The sequence below is a fragment of the Salmo trutta genome, chromosome 28, assembly GCF_901001165.1.
Source record: "Salmo trutta chromosome 28, fSalTru1.1, whole genome shotgun sequence".
In the NCBI taxonomy this organism is placed as follows: Eukaryota; Metazoa; Chordata; class Actinopteri; order Salmoniformes; family Salmonidae; genus Salmo; species Salmo trutta.
This window is the reverse complement of record NC_042984.1, coordinates 7,496,843-7,514,872: the sequence shown is the minus strand read 5'-3', so window position 1 is coordinate 7,514,872 and position 18,030 is coordinate 7,496,843. Positions and strand designations below refer to the sequence as shown.

The 18,030-nt window shown below is 43.1% G+C and overlaps 1 protein-coding gene across 1 annotated transcript in view; it reads right to left on the bottom strand.

Moving 5' to 3' along the window:
* Positions 1-853: 853 nt before the first annotated feature.
* Positions 854-18,030, bottom strand: part of LOC115166459 (copine-5) — a 176,996-nt gene continuing 159,819 nt past the window's right edge. The window contains exons 19-21 of the mRNA XM_029720358.1: positions 13,234-13,291; positions 8,359-8,432; positions 854-2,555 (exon numbers count right to left, since the gene is read on the bottom strand). Of these exons, the coding sequence (XP_029576218.1) occupies positions 2,334-2,555; positions 8,359-8,432; positions 13,234-13,291 (354 nt within the window). The 3' untranslated portion in view covers positions 854-2,333. The remainder of the gene's footprint in view (positions 2,556-8,358; positions 8,433-13,233; positions 13,292-18,030) is intronic.

Sequence of the window (18,030 nt, the reverse complement as noted above, 5' to 3'; positions counted from 1 at the left end):
CTGTGTGGTTATGCTGCTCTGCTGTGTGGTTACGCTGCTCTGCTGTGTGGTGATAGTGCTCTGCTGTGTGGTTATGCTGCTCTGCTGTGTGGTTACGCTGCTCTGCTGTGTGGTTACGCTGCTCTGCTGTGTGGTGATAGTGCTCTGCTGTGTGGTTACGCTGTTCTGCTGTGTGGTGATAGTGCTCTGCTGTGTGGTTACGCTGCTCTGCTGTGTGGTTACGCTGCTCTGCTGTGTGGTTACGCTGCTCTGTTGTGTGGTTACGCTGCTGTGCTGTGTGGTGATAGTGCTCTACTGTGTGGTTATGCTGCTCTGCTGTGTGGTTACGCTGCTCTGCTGTGTGGTTACGCTGCTCTGCTGTGTGGTTACGCTGCTCTGCTGTGTGGTTACGCTGCTCTGCTGTGTGGTTATGCTGCTCTGCTGTTTGCTCAGGAAACTACTACTTTAATATGTCAACAACTTCAATTTGGCAATGTATCAACAACTCTCTCAAAGATGGCAATATAACAACAAGTCATAGATGGCATTATACTAACAATTGAATGTTGTCTTGATACATACAGTGTGACAGAGGCAGTTCAGAACCAGGCTCGTGTTATGAGTAACCTTGTCCGAAACCAGAAGACTTGTGTTGGCCCCTTCAGCTAATGGCTAGGATTTAGCTTAACGGGCTAATACAGTCTTGCGGTTCTTAGGAAACCCGGGTTCGAACCCCAGTCGGTCACATATACATCAACAACTTCAATTAAAGACGGCAATACATCCCTGGCAGTAAGTCTGAAGTCTATCAGTAGTCCAGTTGAAGTGAGTAAAACAGATTGTTCACGGTATCAACTGCTCTTTGTGCAGTTGCTTTTTATATTGACTCCCTTTTTAATGACTTGTTATAAACACAATTAATATACAATATACTACGGTACTTCCAATTATTCTATTACGCCGTTCTCAAAGTATTTTTCATCGTTACGTTTTCCATCCGGTTAAAGAAAAACAATCTAGTCCAACAAAACAAGGAATGTGGTTGACTTGACATCAAACCTGAGAAATCAAACTGAAGAAGAAAAAAAACGAACATTATACCAACGTTTTAGTACATTCTCACTGTTATACACCCGCTGTCTTAATATCCATGGCACGGTATGCAAGGGTTGAGGAACAATCAAAACAGAAACAACAACATCGACCACAGCAAATGTAATGAGAAGGATCATATAAACGACATGGCATTACCTCCACATACTACTACTATGTAAATGCTATGTAAATGCTATGTAAATACTATGTAAATGCTATGTAAATTCTAGGCCTTTGAAGATGTGGCTATGCTCATGCATAACTAGATGTATTATAATATTAAGAATGCAGAATGTCAAGTAAATAGATTCTCATCAACAATGATATTCTAGAACTGGAAGAAATTAATTATAACAGCCCTTTCCATTATATTTGTTGTGGTAGCTGTTGGTTGCTTGTATATAATTGTGATATATATTTCAGTATCAATGCATTGTATATGATATTTGTGCTTTTTATTTGGACTGTTATAGTGCATTTTGTTGATACACATTGAATATGTGTAGGGTAAGTAAGTGTTGTATATGGTACATGAAGGCAAACTGTCACACAAACAGCTGGTCCTCTGAATAACTGTTACAGTCAAACATGTCAAATGTCATCTTCATTATTCCCAACTATTTCTAAACAGCTGGACTGTATCTAATTATCACATGCTTTATATTACAGTACTACTTGAAATAGAAATAAACAATTATTTATAGCATTGATCACCCCAACAATTGGTATGGGAAAATATGAGGATCCCCAACATGAATAAATACTGTAGTTTTTACAATAAATAAATCATTATACAGATAATTTCTTAGTCCCACATAAACAACCACTCTAAAAGGTATCATATGCACAAACATGATACAAACTGGCACATTCTAATAATTAATTCCCTCAAAAACCTCCCTCTCTATCTAAGGGCATACCACCCATTACGTCACCACTTTGACAGCTAACACCTAACATTCCTTTACATCTCTCTTCTCCTCCTCTCTTTTCCTCTCCTCTCCTCCTTATCCCCCTTTCCACCCTTCCATCAGGCGTTGAAACTCAAAAGTAAAACTCCCTGATCTTCAGCGTTTTTGCTCAAAGCAGTCTTTCTGAAGTCTCGTTCCAAACAAAATAGAGTGCTATTTGTTCAGCATGACAACCAGATGAATATGTAAAGAAGAAGAGAAATGTGCTTTTTGCATTTCTCCATGAGGGGGTGGACCATCCAGGCTACCACCCACCCTACCCCAAACTACTTCCCCAGGGCTGGAGCCTCAGATGGGGGTGGGTGTGGGGCTCAGATAAGGGTGGGTGTGGTCCTGGTCCTCAGGGCCTGGTTCCTTTTTGGGTGGAGGCAGGGGACAGGGTTTGATACCTCTATTCTTCATGTAGAGGATGAGCTGTTCAGGGATCTCAGCCAGGACGTCTTTGGCGAGCCGGGCCATACTCAACACGTGGTTTCCTGTCCGGTCCATGTAGTCTCTGAACGGAACAAACTGCATGGGTACGGAGAGAGTAGGGGTCAGTAGAAGGTAGAGAGAGACAGATACAGAGGGAGTAGGGGTCATTAGAAGGTAGAGAGACAGATACAGAGGGAGTAGGGGTCAGTAGAAGGTAGAGAGAGACAGATATAGAGAGAGTAGGGGTCATTAGAAGGTAGAGAGAGACAGATATAGAGAGAGTAGGGTCATTAGAAGGTAGAGAGAGAGACAGATATAGAGAGAGTAGGGGTCATTAGAAGGTAGAGAGAGACAGATATAGAGAGAGTAGGGGTCATTAGAAGGTAGAGAGAGAGACAGATATAGAGAGAGTAGGGGTTATTAGAAGGTAGAGAGAGACAGATATAGAGAGAGTAGGGGTCATTAGAAGGTAGAGAGAGACAGATACAGAGGGAGTAGGGGTCAATAGAAGGTAGAGAGAGACAGATATAGAGAGAGTAGGGGTCATTAGAAGGTAGAGAGAGAGACAGATATAGAGAGAGTAGGGGTCAGAAGGTAGAGAGAGACAGATATAGAGAGAGTAGGGGTCATTAGAAGGTAGAGAGACAGATATAGAGAGAGTAGGGGTCATTAGAAGGTAGAGAGAGAGACAGATATAGAGAGAGTAGGGGTCATTAGAAGGTAGAGAGAGACAGATATAGAGAGAGTAGGGGTCATTAGAAGGTAGAGAGAGACAGATAGAGAGAGTAGGGGTCATTAGAAGGTAGAGAGAGACAGATATAGAGAGAGTAGGGGTCATTAGAAGGTAGAGAGAGAGACAGATATAGAGAGAGTAGGGGTCATTAGAAGGTAGAGAGAGAGACAGATATAGAGAGAGTAGGGGTCATTAGAAGGTAGAGAGTGAGACAGATACAGAGAGAGTAGGGGTCATTAGAAGGTAGAGAGAGACAGATATAGAGAGAGTAGGGGTCATTAGAAGGTAGAGAGAGACAGATATAGAGAGAGTAGGGGTCATTAGAAGGTAGAGAGAGAGACAGATACAGAGAGAGTAGGGGTCATTAGAAGGTAGAGAGTGAGACAGATACAGAGAGAGTAGGGTCATTAGAAGGTAGAGAGAGAGACAGATACAGAGGGAGTAGGGGTCATTAGAAGGTAGAGAGAGAGACAGATATAGAGAGAGTAGGGGTCATTAGAAGGTAGAGAGAGACAGATATAGAGAGAGTAGGGGTCAGAAGGTAGAGAGAGACAGATACAGAGAGAGTAGGGTCATTAGAAGGTAGAGAGAGACAGATATAGAGAGAGTAGGGGTCATTAGAAGGTAGAGAGAGACAGATATAGAGAGAGTAGGGGTCATTAGAAGGTAGAGAGAGACAGATATAGAGAGAGTAGGGGTCATTAGAAGGTAGAGAGAGACAGATAGAGAGAGTAGGGGTCATTAGAAGGTAGAGAGAGACAGATATAGAGGGAGTAGGGGTCATTAGAAGGTAGAGAGAGACAGATACAGAGAGAGTAGGGGTCATTAGAAGGTAGAGAGAGAGACAGATACAGAGAGAGTAGGGGTTATTAGAAGGTAGAGAGACAGATATAGAGAGAGTAGGGGTCATTAGAAGGTAGAGAGAGACAGATATAGAGAGAGTAGGGGTCATTAGAAGGTAGAGAGAGACAGATACAGAGAGAGTAGGGGTCATTAGAAGGTAGAGAGAGACAGATACAGAGAGAGTAGGGGTCATTAGAAGGTAGAGAGAGACAGATATAGAGAGAGTAGGGGTCATTAGAAGGTAGAGAGAGACAGATATAGAGAGAGTAGGGGTCATTAGAAGGTAGAGAGAGAGACAGATATAGAGAGAGTAGGGGTCATTAGAAGGTAGAGAGAGACAGATATAGAGAGAGTAGGGGTCATTAGAAGGTAGAGAGAGACAGATATAGAGAGAGTAGGGGTCATTAGAAGGTAGAGAGAGACAGATACAGAGGGAGTAGGGGTCAATAGAAGGTAGAGAGAGACAGATATAGAGAGAGTAGGGGTCATTAGAAGGTAGAGAGAGAGACAGATATAGAGAGAGTAGGGGTCAGAAGGTAGAGAGAGACAGATATAGAGAGAGTAGGGGTCATTAGAAGGTAGAGAGACAGATATAGAGAGAGTAGGGGTCATTAGAAGGTAGAGAGAGAGACAGATATAGAGAGAGTAGGGGTCATTAGAAGGTAGAGAGAGACAGATATAGAGAGAGTAGGGGTCATTAGAAGGTAGAGAGAGACAGATAGAGAGAGTAGGGGTCATTAGAAGGTAGAGAGAGACAGATATAGAGAGAGTAGGGGTCATTAGAAGGTAGAGAGAGAGACAGATATAGAGAGAGTAAGGGTCATTAGAAGGTAGAGAGAGAGACAGATATAGAGAGAGTAGGGGTCATTAGAAGGTAGAGAGTGAGACAGATACAGAGAGAGTAGGGGTCATTAGAAGGTAGAGAGAGACAGATATAGAGAGAGTAGGGGTCATTAGAAGGTAGAGAGAGACAGATATAGAGAGAGTAGGGGTCATTAGAAGGTAGAGAGAGAGACAGATACAGAGAGAGTAGGGGTCATTAGAAGGTAGAGAGTGAGACAGATACAGAGAGAGTAGGTCATTAGAAGGTAGAGAGAGAGACAGATACAGAGGGAGTAGGGGTCATTAGAAGGTAGAGAGAGAGACAGATATAGAGAGAGTAGGGGTCATTAGAAGGTAGAGAGAGACAGATATAGAGAGAGTAGGGGTCAGAAGGTAGAGAGAGACAGATACAGAGAGAGTAGGGTCATTAGAAGGTAGAGAGAGACAGATATAGAGAGAGTAGGGGTCATTAGAAGGTAGAGAGAGACAGATATAGAGAGAGTAGGGGTCATTAGAAGGTAGAGAGAGACAGATATAGAGAGAGTAGGGGTCATTAGAAGGTAGAGAGAGACAGATAGAGAGAGTAGGGGTCATTAGAAGGTAGAGAGAGACAGATATAGAGGGAGTAGGGGTCATTAGAAGGTAGAGAGAGACAGATACAGAGAGAGTAGGGGTCATTAGAAGGTAGAGAGAGAGACAGATACAGAGAGAGTAGGGGTTATTAGAAGGTAGAGAGACAGATATAGAGAGAGTAGGGGTCATTAGAAGGTAGAGAGAGACAGATATAGAGAGAGTAGGGGTCATTAGAAGGTAGAGAGAGACAGATATAGAGAGAGTAGGGGTCATAGAAGGTAGAGAGAGACAGATATAGAGAGAGTAGGGGTCATTAGAAGGTAGAGAGACAGATATAGAGAGAGAGTAGGGTCATTAGAAGGTAGAGAGAGACAGATACAGAGAGAGTAGGGGTCATTAGAAGGTAGAGAGAGACAGATATAGAGAGAGTAGGGGTCATTAGAAGGTAGAGAGAGACAGATATAGAGAGAGTAGGGGTCATTAGAAGGTAGAGAGAGACAGATATAGAGAGAGTAGGGGTCATTAGAAGGTAGAGAGAGACAGATATAGAGAGAGTAGGGGTCATTAGAAGGTAGAGAGAGACAGATATAGAGAGAGTAGGGGTCATTAGAAGGTAGAGAGAGACAGATATAGAGAGAGTAGGGGTCATTAGAAGGTAGAGAGAGACAGATATAGAGAGAGTAGGGGTCATTAGAAGGTAGAGAGAGACAGATACAGAGGGAGTAGGGTCATTAGAAGGTAGAGAGAGACAGATACAGAGGTGTAGGGGTTCCATTAGAAGGTAGAGAGAGGACAGATACAGAGGAGTAGGGGTCAGTAGAAGGTAGAGAGAGACAGATACAGAGAGAGTAGGGGTCTATTAGAAGGTAGAGAGAGGACAGATATAGAGAGAGAGGGGTCATTAGAAGGTAGAGAGAGACAGATATAGAGAGAGTAGGGGTCATTAGAAGGTAGAGAGGACAGATATAGAGAGTAGGGGTCATTAGAGGTAGAGAGACAGATATAGAGAGAGTAGGGTCATTAGAAGGTAGAGAGAGACAGATATAGAGAGAGTAGGGGTCATTAGAAGGTAGAGAGAGACAGATACTAGAGAGAGTAGGGGTCATTAAGAAGGTAGAGAGAGACAGATATAGAGAGAGTAGGGTCATTAGAAGGTAGAGAGAGACAGATATAGAGAGAGTAGGGGTCATTAGAAGGTAGAGAGAGACAGATACAGAGAGAGTAGGGGTCATTAGAAGGTAGAGAGAGACAGATACAGAGAGAGTAGGGGTCATTAGAAGGTAGAGAGAGACAGATACAGAGAGAGTAGGGGTCATTAGAAGGTAGAGAGAGACAGATATAGAGAGAGTAGGGGTCATTAGAAGGTAGAGAGACAGATATAGAGAGAGTAGGGTCATTAGAAGGTAGAGAGAGACAGATACAGAGAGAGTAGGGGTCATTAGAAGGTAGAGAGAGACAGATATAGAGAGAGTAGGGGTCATTAGAAGGTAGAGAGAGACAGATATAGAGAGAGTAGGGGTCGTTAGAAGGTAGAGAGAGACAGATAGAGAGAGTAGGGGTCATTAGAAGGTAGAGAGAGACAGATATAGAGGGAGTAGGGGTCATTAGAAGGTAGAGAGAGACAGATATAGAGAGAGTAGGGGTCATTAGAAGTGACAGTTGGAAGGTAGAGAGAGAGACAGATATAGAGAGAGACAGAGAGTAGGGACCGAGGCAGGATTCGTAACCCAATTGCCAGTGGGTATGTGTGGTCTGCCGTCGGCAGTGCTACCACTAGTCCAAACTCCTGCACGAGGGATCATTTCTGTAGTGCTGGGACGTGTCTCCAAATGGAGCATCGCAAATAGGTGACAAATGGTACCAATATGCTCACATCAGAATGTTATTGATATTTCAATTCAGAAATGCAATATTTTTGTTTCTTTTTTCACTCATGATTGATTTTCTCGTAAGATGTCAGATTGCTGGGTTTGGGGAGTGGGGTTTTCACAAAAGGAAACTCTGCTGACTGGCAGAGGGGAAGAGCAAAGAAAGTAAACATTGTTTACCTGTACAATATCTCTCAACAGGGTTAGAATAGGAAGTTAATTACCTGTACAATATCTCTCTACAGGGTTAGAATAGGAAGTTAATTACCTGTATAATATCTCTCAACAGGGTTAGAATAGGAAGTTAATTACCTGTATAATATCTCTCTACAGGGTTAGAATAGGAAGTTAATTACCTGTATAATATCTCTCTACAGGGTTAGAATAGGAAGTTAATTACCTGTATAATATCTCTCAACAGGGTTAGAATAGGAAGTTAATTACCTGTACAATATCTCTCTACAGGGTTAGAATAGGAAGTTAATTACCTGTATAATATCTCTCTACAGGGTTAGAATAGGAAGTTAATTACCTGTATAATATCTCTCTACAGGGTTAGAATAGGAAGTTAATTACCTGTATAATATCTCTCAACAGGGTTAGAATAGGAAGTTAATTACCTGTACAATATCTCTCTACAGGGTTAGAATAGGAAGTTAATTACCTGTATAATATCTCTCAACAGGGTTAGAATAGGAAGTTAATTACCTGTACAATATCTCTCTACAGGGTTAGAATAGGAAGTTAATTACCTGTATAATATCTCTCTACAGGGTTAGAATAGGAAGTTAATTACCTGTATAATATCTCTCTACAGGGTTAGAATAGGAAGTTAATTACCTGTATAATATCTCTCTACAGGGTTAGAATAGGAAGTTAATTACCTGTATAATATCTCTCTACAGGGTTAGAATAGGAAGTTAATTACCTGTATAATATCTCTCTACAGGGTTAGAATAGGAAGTTAATTACCTGTATAATATCTCTCTACAGGGTTAGAATAGGAAGTTAATTACCTGTATAATATCTCTCAACAGGGTTAGAATAGGAAGTTAATTACCTGTACAATGTCTCTTTCTGCTAGCTTCCCTCGCGAGGAGATTCTGATGTCATCACCGTCCAACTCCACCATGGCTACCGGAAAGAGAAGACACCAGTTTAAACCTCTAGTGTCTGGGTGAGTCACTACCCTTCATAATGTCTTATAACACCAGTTTAAACCTCTACTGTCTGGGTGAGTCACTACCCTTCATAATGTCTTATAACACCAGTTTAAACCTCTAGTGTCTGGGTGAGTCACTACCCTTCATAGTGTCTTATAACACCAGTTTAAACCTCTAGTGTCTGGGTGAGTCACTACCCTTCATAATGTCTTATAACACCAGTTTAAACCTCTAGTGTCTGGGTGAGTCACTACCCTTCATAGTGTCTTATAACACCAGTTTAAACCTCTAGTGTCTGGGTGAGTCACTACCCTTCATAGTGTCTTATAACACCAGTTTAAACCTCTACTGTCTGGGTGAGTCACTACCCTTCATAATGTCTTATAACACCAGTTTAAACCTCTACTGTCTGGGTGAGTCACTACCCTTCATAATGTCTTATAACACCAGTTTAAATCTCTAGTGTCTGGGTGAGTCACTACCCTTCATAGTGTCTTATAACACCAGTTTAAACCTCTACTGTCTGGGTGAGTCACTACCCTTCATAGTGTCTTATAACACCAGTTTAAACCTCTAGTGTCTGGGTGAGTCACTACCCTTCATAGTGTCTTATAACACCAGTTTGAACCTCTAGTGTCTGGGTGAGTCACTACCCTTCATAGTGTCTTATAACACCAGTTTAAACCTCTACTGTCTGGGTGAGTCACTACCCTTCCTAGTGTCTTATAACACCAGTTTAAACCTCTACTGTCTGGGTGAGTCACTACCCTTCATAGTGTCTTATAACACCAGTTTAAACCTCTAGTGTCTGGGTGAGTCACTACCCTTCATAGTGTCTTATAACACCAGTTTAAACCTCTAGTGTCTGGGTGAGTCACTACCCTTCATAGTGTCTTATAACACCAGTTTAAACCTCTAGTGTCTGGGTGAGTCACTAACCTTCATAGTGTCTTATAACACCAGTTTAAACCTCTAGTGTCTGGGTGAGTCACTATCCTTCATAGTGTCTTATAACACCAGGTTAAACCTCTAGTGTCTGGGTGAGTCACTACCCTTCATAGTGTCTTATAACACCAGGTTAAACCTCTAGTGTCTGGGTGAGTCACTACCCTTCATAGTGTCTTATAACACCAGTTTAAACCTCTACTGTCTGGGAGAGTCACTACCCTTCATAGTGTCTTATAACACCAGTTTAAACCTCTACTGTCTTGGTGAGTCACTACCCTTCATAGTGTCTTATAACACCAGTTTAAACCTCTAGTGTCTGGGCAAGTCACTACCCTTCATAGTGTCTTATAACACCAGTTTAAACCTCTACTGTCTGGGTGAGTCACTACCCTTCATAGTGTCTTATAACACCAGGTTAAACCTCTAGTGTCTGGGTGAGTCACTACCCTTCATAGTGTCTTATAACACCAGTTTAAACCTCGACTGTCTGGGTGAGTCACTACCCTTCATAGTGTCTTATAACACCAGTTTAAACCTCTAGTGTCTGGGTGAGTCACTACCCTTCATAGTGTCTTATAACACCAGTTTAAACCTCTACTCTCTGGGCAAGTCACTACCCTTCATAGTGTCTTATAACACCAGTTTAAACCTCTACTGTCTGGGCAAGTCACTACCCTTCATAGTGTCTTATAACACCAGTTTAAACCTCTAGTGTCTGGGTGAGTCACTACCCTTCATAGTGTCTTATAACACCAGTTTAAACCTCTACTGTCTGGGTGAGTCACTATCCTTCATAGTGTCTTATAACACCAGGTTAAACCTCTAGTGTCTGGGTGAGTCACTACCCTTCATAGTGTCTTATAACACCAGTTTAAACCTCTAGTGTCTGGGTGAGTCACTACCCTTCATAGTGTCTTATAACACCAGTTTAAACCTCTAGTGTCTGGGTGAGTCACTACCCTTCATAGTGTCTTATAACACCAGTTTAAACCTCTAGTGTCTGGGTGAGTCACTAACCTTCATAGTGTCTTATAACACCAGTTTAAACCTCTAGTGTCTGGGTGAGTCACTATCCTTCATAGTGTCTTATAACACCAGGTTAAACCTCTAGTGTCTGGGTGAGTCACTACCCTTCATAGTGTCTTATAACACCAGGTTAAACCTCTAGTGTCTGGGTGAGTCACTACCCTTCATAGTGTCTTATAACACCAGTTTAAACCTCTACTGTCTGGGAGAGTCACTACCCTTCATAGTGTCTTATAACACCAGTTTAAACCTCTACTGTCTGGGTGAGTCACTACCCTTCATAGTGTCTTATAACACCAGTTTAAACCTCTAGTGTCTGGGCAAGTCACTACCCTTCATAGTGTCTTATAACACCAGTTTAAACCTCTACTGTCTGGGTGAGTCACTACCCTTCATAGTGTCTTATAACACCAGGTTAAACCTCTAGTGTCTGGGTGAGTCACTACCCTTCATAGTGTCTTATAACACCAGTTTAAACCTCGACTGTCTGGGTGAGTCACTACCCTTCATAGTGTCTTATAACACCAGTTTAAACCTCTAGTGTCTGGGTGAGTCACTACCCTTCATAGTGTCTTATAACACCAGTTTAAACCTCTACTCTCTGGGCAAGTCACTACCCTTCATAGTGTCTTATAACACCAGTTTAAACCTCTACTGTCTGGGCAAGTCACTACCCTTCATAGTGTCTTATAACACCAGTTTAAACCTCTAGTGTCTGGGTGAGTCACTACCCTTCATAGTGTCTTATAACACCAGTTTAAACCTCTACTGTCTGGGTGAGTCACTATCCTTCATAGTGTCTTATAACACCAGGTTAAACCTCTAGTGTCTGGGTGAGTCACTACCCTTCATAGTGTCTTATAACACCAGTTTAAACCTCTACTGTCTGGGAGAGTCACTACCCTTCATAGTGTCTTATAACACCAGTTTAAACCTCTACTGTCTGGGTGAGTCACTACCCTTCATAGTGTCTTATAACACCAGTTTAAACCTCTACTGTCTGGGTGAGTCACTACCCTTCATAGTGTCTTATAACACCAGTTTAAACCTCTAGTGTCTGGGTGAGTCACTACCCTTCATAGTGTCTTATAACACCAGTTTAAACCTCTAGTGTCTGGGTGAGTCACTACCCTTCATAGTGCCTTATAACACCAGTTTAAACCTCTAGTGTCTGGGTGAGTCACTACCCTTCATAGTGTCTTATAACACCAGTTTAAACCTCTATTGTCTGTGCAAGTCACTACCCTTCATAGTGTCTTATAACACTACTGCCTGTGTATCTTTACCCATTATGGTGGCTTTATATTAAACCAGTTTAAATCTCTACTGCCTGTGTATCTTTACCCATTATGGTGGCTTTATATTAAACCAGTTTAAACACGCTCTGCATTGTCTACACTGAGTGTACAAAACATTAGGAACACCTTCTCTTTCCATGACATAGAATCCAGGTGAAAGCTATGACCCCTTGTTGATGTCACTTGTTAAATCCACTTCAATCAGTGTAGATGAAGGGGAGGAGACAGGTTAAAGAAGGATTTTTAAGCCTTGAGACAATTGAGACATGGATTGTGTATGTGTGCCATTCAGAGGGTGAACAGGAAAGACAAAATATTTAAGTGCCTTTGAACGAGGTATGGTAGTAGGTGCCAGGCGCACCTGTTTGTGTCAAGAACTGCAATGCTGCTGGGTTTTTCATGCTCAACAGTTTCCCGTGTGTATCAACAATGCTCCACCACCCAAAGGACATCCAGCCAACTTGACACAACTGTGGGAAGAATTGGAGTCAACATGGGCCAGCATCCCTGTGGAACGCTTTCGACACCTTGTAGAGTTCATGCCCGACTAATTGAGGCTGTTCTGAGGACAAAAAAGGGGTGAAACTCAATATTAGGAAGGTGTTCTTAATATTTTGTAGACTCAGTGTATAGGAGTCACTAAACATCATAATGTATGGCGTCCATATTAGGATAGCCTCAGGAGTGGGTCTCCGTGTCACTCGGACTTGTAGTTGGAGGCTGTCCTAATATGTACACCACAATGGTGGGTTATTAGACCAGTTTAAACTTGCTCTGCATTGTGGGAGTCAAAACCCATTATGTCTATTATGGACTTCAAATAAATGATAATAATTGCTTTTTACATTGTGAACATTCCCAGCACCGTAATTAATAATGTAAAAGAAGCATATTCAGAAAGAAATACCAGCCAGCCCCTGTAACAGCACACAACACATCAAGTTCGAGAGCATCAAAGTTGTGACCATGTTACAAATATTCAAATTGTATGCAACAGCTGTGAACTGGGTTTAGAGCCCTGCAGGTTGACATCCTGCTTATTAACTAGGGACTTCAACCAAACTGCCAATTAGTTAACATCCCTCACATTGAAACTGTCCTTGATAACGTATTGCATTATCTACAGTACATTTAACCCAATGCTTGTGGGCTGGGAACTTATAAACGAACGAACATCATGGGAATATTTGACCAAGGAATTTCTTATTTGTGTTCTGTTGACTATTTATGCTAATTTATGATGATTTATTTCTTTATCATGGGTCAAGGATTAAGTTAAAGACATTATGTGAAAATGTTTTTAACTTTATCTAAGCCCAATAGTGAAATAAGATTTTCAAACCAACCAGCAGCTTATAAAGGTATCTTTGAATGCATTTTCCCCTCTGAAAACATATTTACTTGACATAACGATATGCTAATAAAAAAACAACAATAAAAACATAAAAATATTATAAAATATCATTTTGTCTGAGTGGGAATGAGGGGGGTCAATCTCACCATCAAACTCAGCGTGTCCAACTCCAACAATGATGATAGACATAGGAAGCTTAGCAGCCTGCGGAGAACAAACAACAAGTAGATTCCATGCGATATTATCAACATTCTGACAACAAGGTGCTTTTTGAGTTCTTACAAGGACAAAGTTTTAGGCATAAACATGTACACGTTTGTCTTTGTTCAATGTCTTAAGCAAATAAAACCAATCAATCACAAAAAAATGTAATATTCTGAAGAGGACTGATGAAATATTCAAATCCATCACAAACCAATCTGATGTCCTTAAACAAAGCAGTTTAACATTATTCAAACTGTGTATAATGCATTGGGGTTATTCAGTGACATAGTAGCAGTGCTAATTCATTATTCACTAGTCTGCAGTCTTCTAATCCAGTTGCACAGGTCACCAAGACACAAGGAGGCCATTGGACAAGAGACAAATAAATGTGCATTGAAAAAGACAAGATAACCCAAACAATACATTTGCTGACAAATTCCCTCTCTGCTGATTGCTGTTCAGGCTCTCTTTCCAAGCACATGACATTGTGTAGTCACCCTGTGCCGTAATGGAACACAGCCCAGCTCCAGTCAGACAGGCAAGGGAAATACATTATTACATCAGGATTGCAAAAACAGAACGATTTGTCTATATTATTCAGCAGGCTTCTCTGAAACCAATGTGGATTATAATAATTTTTAACATTTGTGGATGTGTTATTGCTGCGGGAAATAGCAGCTTCAATTTATTTTACAAGGAAAGGAGTTGAACATGTTGTTGAACATAAGTGACAATTTTGTGTGCATGCTAGTTATATATAAGGCCAACATAATGAACACATTACACAACATACAATGTCTATATTCTTCTCTACACTATGCAATGTTTATCTCCACAGAGCGAGGAGAGAGAAGAGGATAACATTTAACTTCATATACAGTACCAGTCAAAAGTTTGGACACACCTACTAATTCCAGGGCTTTTGTTTATTTTTACTATGTTCTACATTGTAGAATAATAGTGAAGACATTAAAACTATGAAATAACACATATGGAATCATGTTGTATGCAAAAAAAAGTGTTAAACAAATCAAAATAAATGTTATATTTGAGATTATTCAAAGTAGCCATCCTTTCATTTGATGACAGCTTTGCACACTCTTGCCATTCTCTCAACCAGCTTTGTGAGGTAGTCACCTGGAATCAGTGGCGACATGTCATTCAGGGCACGTGGGGCAGGTTTGCCTGTTTTGCATGTTATTTTGGCATTAATACGTGTCACATATCAGTTAGCAAACAATGTAAAAAAGTTGAAATATTTGAGTTAATAAAGCTGCATACAAACATGGTCTCTTTTTTGCTTTCTTGAGTAAGGCAGCTCCAAAATGCAGGTGTTTCAGAGTTACATTAGACGTGCCCATCCAAGAAGGCTCAAGGCCATTGGCCACAGATAAAATTACGTCAAATCACGTTATATCTACAGTAGCTTTGATTGGACTGATCATGTCAACATCATACTTTCTAAATCTTAGATAGCAGTCATCATCATGAATCAAGTCAACAATCTACTGGCAAATCCTTTTTAATGCTTGTCATATGAAGATAAATAATGAAGATAAATTATACATAAAACGTATCGGTGCTCATCAGCCATTGGACATAAACATTACACAACAAGTTGGAAATCGTAAATTCAACAATGAGTGGTTTGTAAGGAATCAGTGGCTAACTGCAAGCATTGGAAAGCAATCACTACCCTGCTATTCAGTGGAGTGGCTGTGCGGTTCCTAGTCTGGGTTTAAGTGTCTCTTAAAATGCTAAAATTCAACATTGGCCATGCTGTCATTGAAGCATGATTTGTGGTGCGCTCAAAACAACTGTTAACTCGGAACTGCTAAATCTGACTTCAGTGAGGTCAAGACAACTGGGAACTGGGAAAAAACAAGCTCCCACTGGGAAAATATACATTTTGAACGTTCATCCAACTCGGAATTGTAAATCGGGAACTCCGGCCTCTTTCTAGATCGACCTTGTTTTTTTTCAAAGTTCCCAGTTGTCTTGAAAGCACCATCAATCCAGTGAATGCCAGACTTTGATGACAAAGTTTGATGACAAAATTTGCCCACAAAGGACTACCATGCCACCTTCCTGTTCAAGTGAGCACAGCACAACAAGGTGAGTCCAAAAATGTCTTGTTTGCTGCTGCATAAATGATGTAATATGCCAGGGAGATATGTATACTGTAGCTAAGAAAGTAATACTAAGTGTATGTGGTGTAGTAAGCTGTTAGTGGCCCATATGCCTCACCCTGATAATTTGGTCTATTTTTCCCTCATAAATTCACCTACTGTTCTGACTTGGTGGTGCACATGTAGCCTATAACCTGTTTAAGAAAAATGTAATCATCGTATATTGTAAGAGAGTTCAATGTCTGCTTATATTCACCCTTTATTTATCCTACGGTTCTGACTTGGTATACAGGGAGAACACTGTAAGAACGGCTGTCACGCCCTGACCAGGTGAACTCTGCTATTTTGGTCAGGGTGTGGCATTTCTATGCTTTATTTTCTATGTTTTGGTTATAGCCTTTCTTTGTGTTTTATTTCTATGTTGGGCTCGGGGGTGATTTCCCAATCAGACAGCTGTCACTTGTGAAGTCTGATTGGGAATCACATTTAAGTTCCTTTTCCCCCACGATGTTTGTGGGTTGTTGTCTCGTTATTTGAGCACGTAACGTATTGGCAGTTTTTCCTTGATTTTGTGTACATGTTTAATTCTAGTGTGTTAAATAAACATGTATTCGCTCCCAGCTGCGTTTTGGTCCGCTTCCTCGTCTCCCGACGACAAACGTTACAGAACAACCCACCGAACCAGGACCAAGCAGCGGGAGGAAAAGGAGCGCGAGAGATGGGCTCGCGAGGGAAAGGAGTTCTGGACCTGGGAGGAGATCATGTCGGGGAAAGGACCCTGGCGGACGGACTCCCAGGTCGAGGAGGAAAAGCCAGCCGGTAGACGGAGTCGCAGGCGGCGGTCGAGGAGGCCCGGAAAACAGCCCCAAGAAAATTTTGGGGGGGGGCTAATGGGGTGGTCCGGAAGGGCAGAGGAAGAGCCCAGACCACTGCTCTCGTGGGGGATGACGGCGGAGGAAGAGAAGGAGATGAGGCGTTTGATTGAGGACCTGCAGAGGGAAGATCTGGAGGAGGAGCCATGGTATGCTGAGTTGCGCGCTGTGTCGCCAGTGCGCCCGCACAGCCCGGTGCGTCCGGTGGACATGCCCAGCACATGCCGTGCTAGGATGGGCATCCAGCCAGGACGAGTGGCTAAACCGGCTCCACGCTTCAGGTCACCAGTGCGTGTTCACAGTCCTGTCTGGCCCGTTCCTGTTCCCCGCACCAAGCCCACGGTGCGTGTCCCCAGTCCTGTCCGGCCCGTCCCTGCTCCCCGCACCAAGCCATGGTATGCAGAGTTGCGCGCTGTGTCGCCAGTGCGCCCGCACAGCCCAGTGCGTCCGGTGGACATGCCCAGCACATGCCGTGCTAGGATGGGCATCCAGCCAGGACGAGTGGCTAAACCGGCTCCACGCTTCAGGTCACCAGTACGTGTTCACAGTCCTGTCTGGCCCGTCCCTGCTCCCCGCACCAGGTTAGTGGTGCGTGTCCCCAGTCCTGTCCGGCCCGTCCCTGCTCCCCGCACCAGGTTAGTGGTGCGTGTCCCCAGTCCTGTCCGGCCCGTCCCTGCTCCCCGCACCAGGTTAGTGGTGCGTGTCCCCAGTCCTGTCCGGCCCGTCCCTGCTCCCCGCACCAGGTTAGTGGTGCGTGTCCCCAGTCCTGTCCGGCCCATCCCTGTTCCCCGCACCAAGCCCACGGTGCGTGTCCACAGTCCTGTCCGGCCCGTCCCTGTTCCCCGCACCAAGCCCACGGTGCGTGTCCACAGTCCTGTCCGGCCCGTCCCTGTTCCCCGCACCAAGCCCACGGTGCGTGTCCACAGTCCTGTCCGGCCCGTTCCTGTTCCCCGCACCAAGCCCACGGTGCGTGTCCACAGTCCGGCACGGCCCGTGTCTGGTCCACCGGTGCCCAATCATGTTCCGGTCGACGGCTCCGCTCCGGAGCCTGAGCATGCCGCTCCACAGTGGTCCAGTCCGAGCCAGAGGGGTAGGGCTAGGGTGGAGGCAGGGGGAGAAACACGCCCGGGGCCAGAGCCTCCACCGAGGGTGAGGCGCCCACCCGGGTCCCCCCCCTAATAGACTTTAGTTTGGTGCGCCGGGAGTACGCACCGTTGGAGGGGGGGTACTGTCACGCCCTGACCAGGTGAACTCTGCTATTTTGGTCAGGGTGTGGCATTTCTATGCTTTATTTTCTATGTTTTGGTTATAGCCTTTCTTTGTGTTTTATTTCTATGTTGGGCTCGGGGGTGATTTCCCAATCAGACAGCTGTCACTTGTGAAGTCTGATTGGGAATCACATTTAAGTTCCTTTTCCCCCACGATGTTTGTGGGTTGTTGTCTCGTTATTTGAGCACGTAACGTATTGGCAGTTTTTCCTTGATTTTGTGTACATGTTTAATTCTAGTGTGTTAAATAAACATGTATTCGCTCCCAGCTGCGTTTTGGTCCGCTTCCTCGTCTCCCGACGACAAACGTTACAACGGCCCATGTTCTGAATTCTGTCGCTGTACATTTCAAAAGTGCTGAACAAATAGTTATATTGACTGCGTCCTTCCAAGCTCGCTCATTAATGTCTTAATCGAAATTACAGATTGCCTCTTATCCGCTTGTCGTCCCCTTATGCCATAGTTTGTAC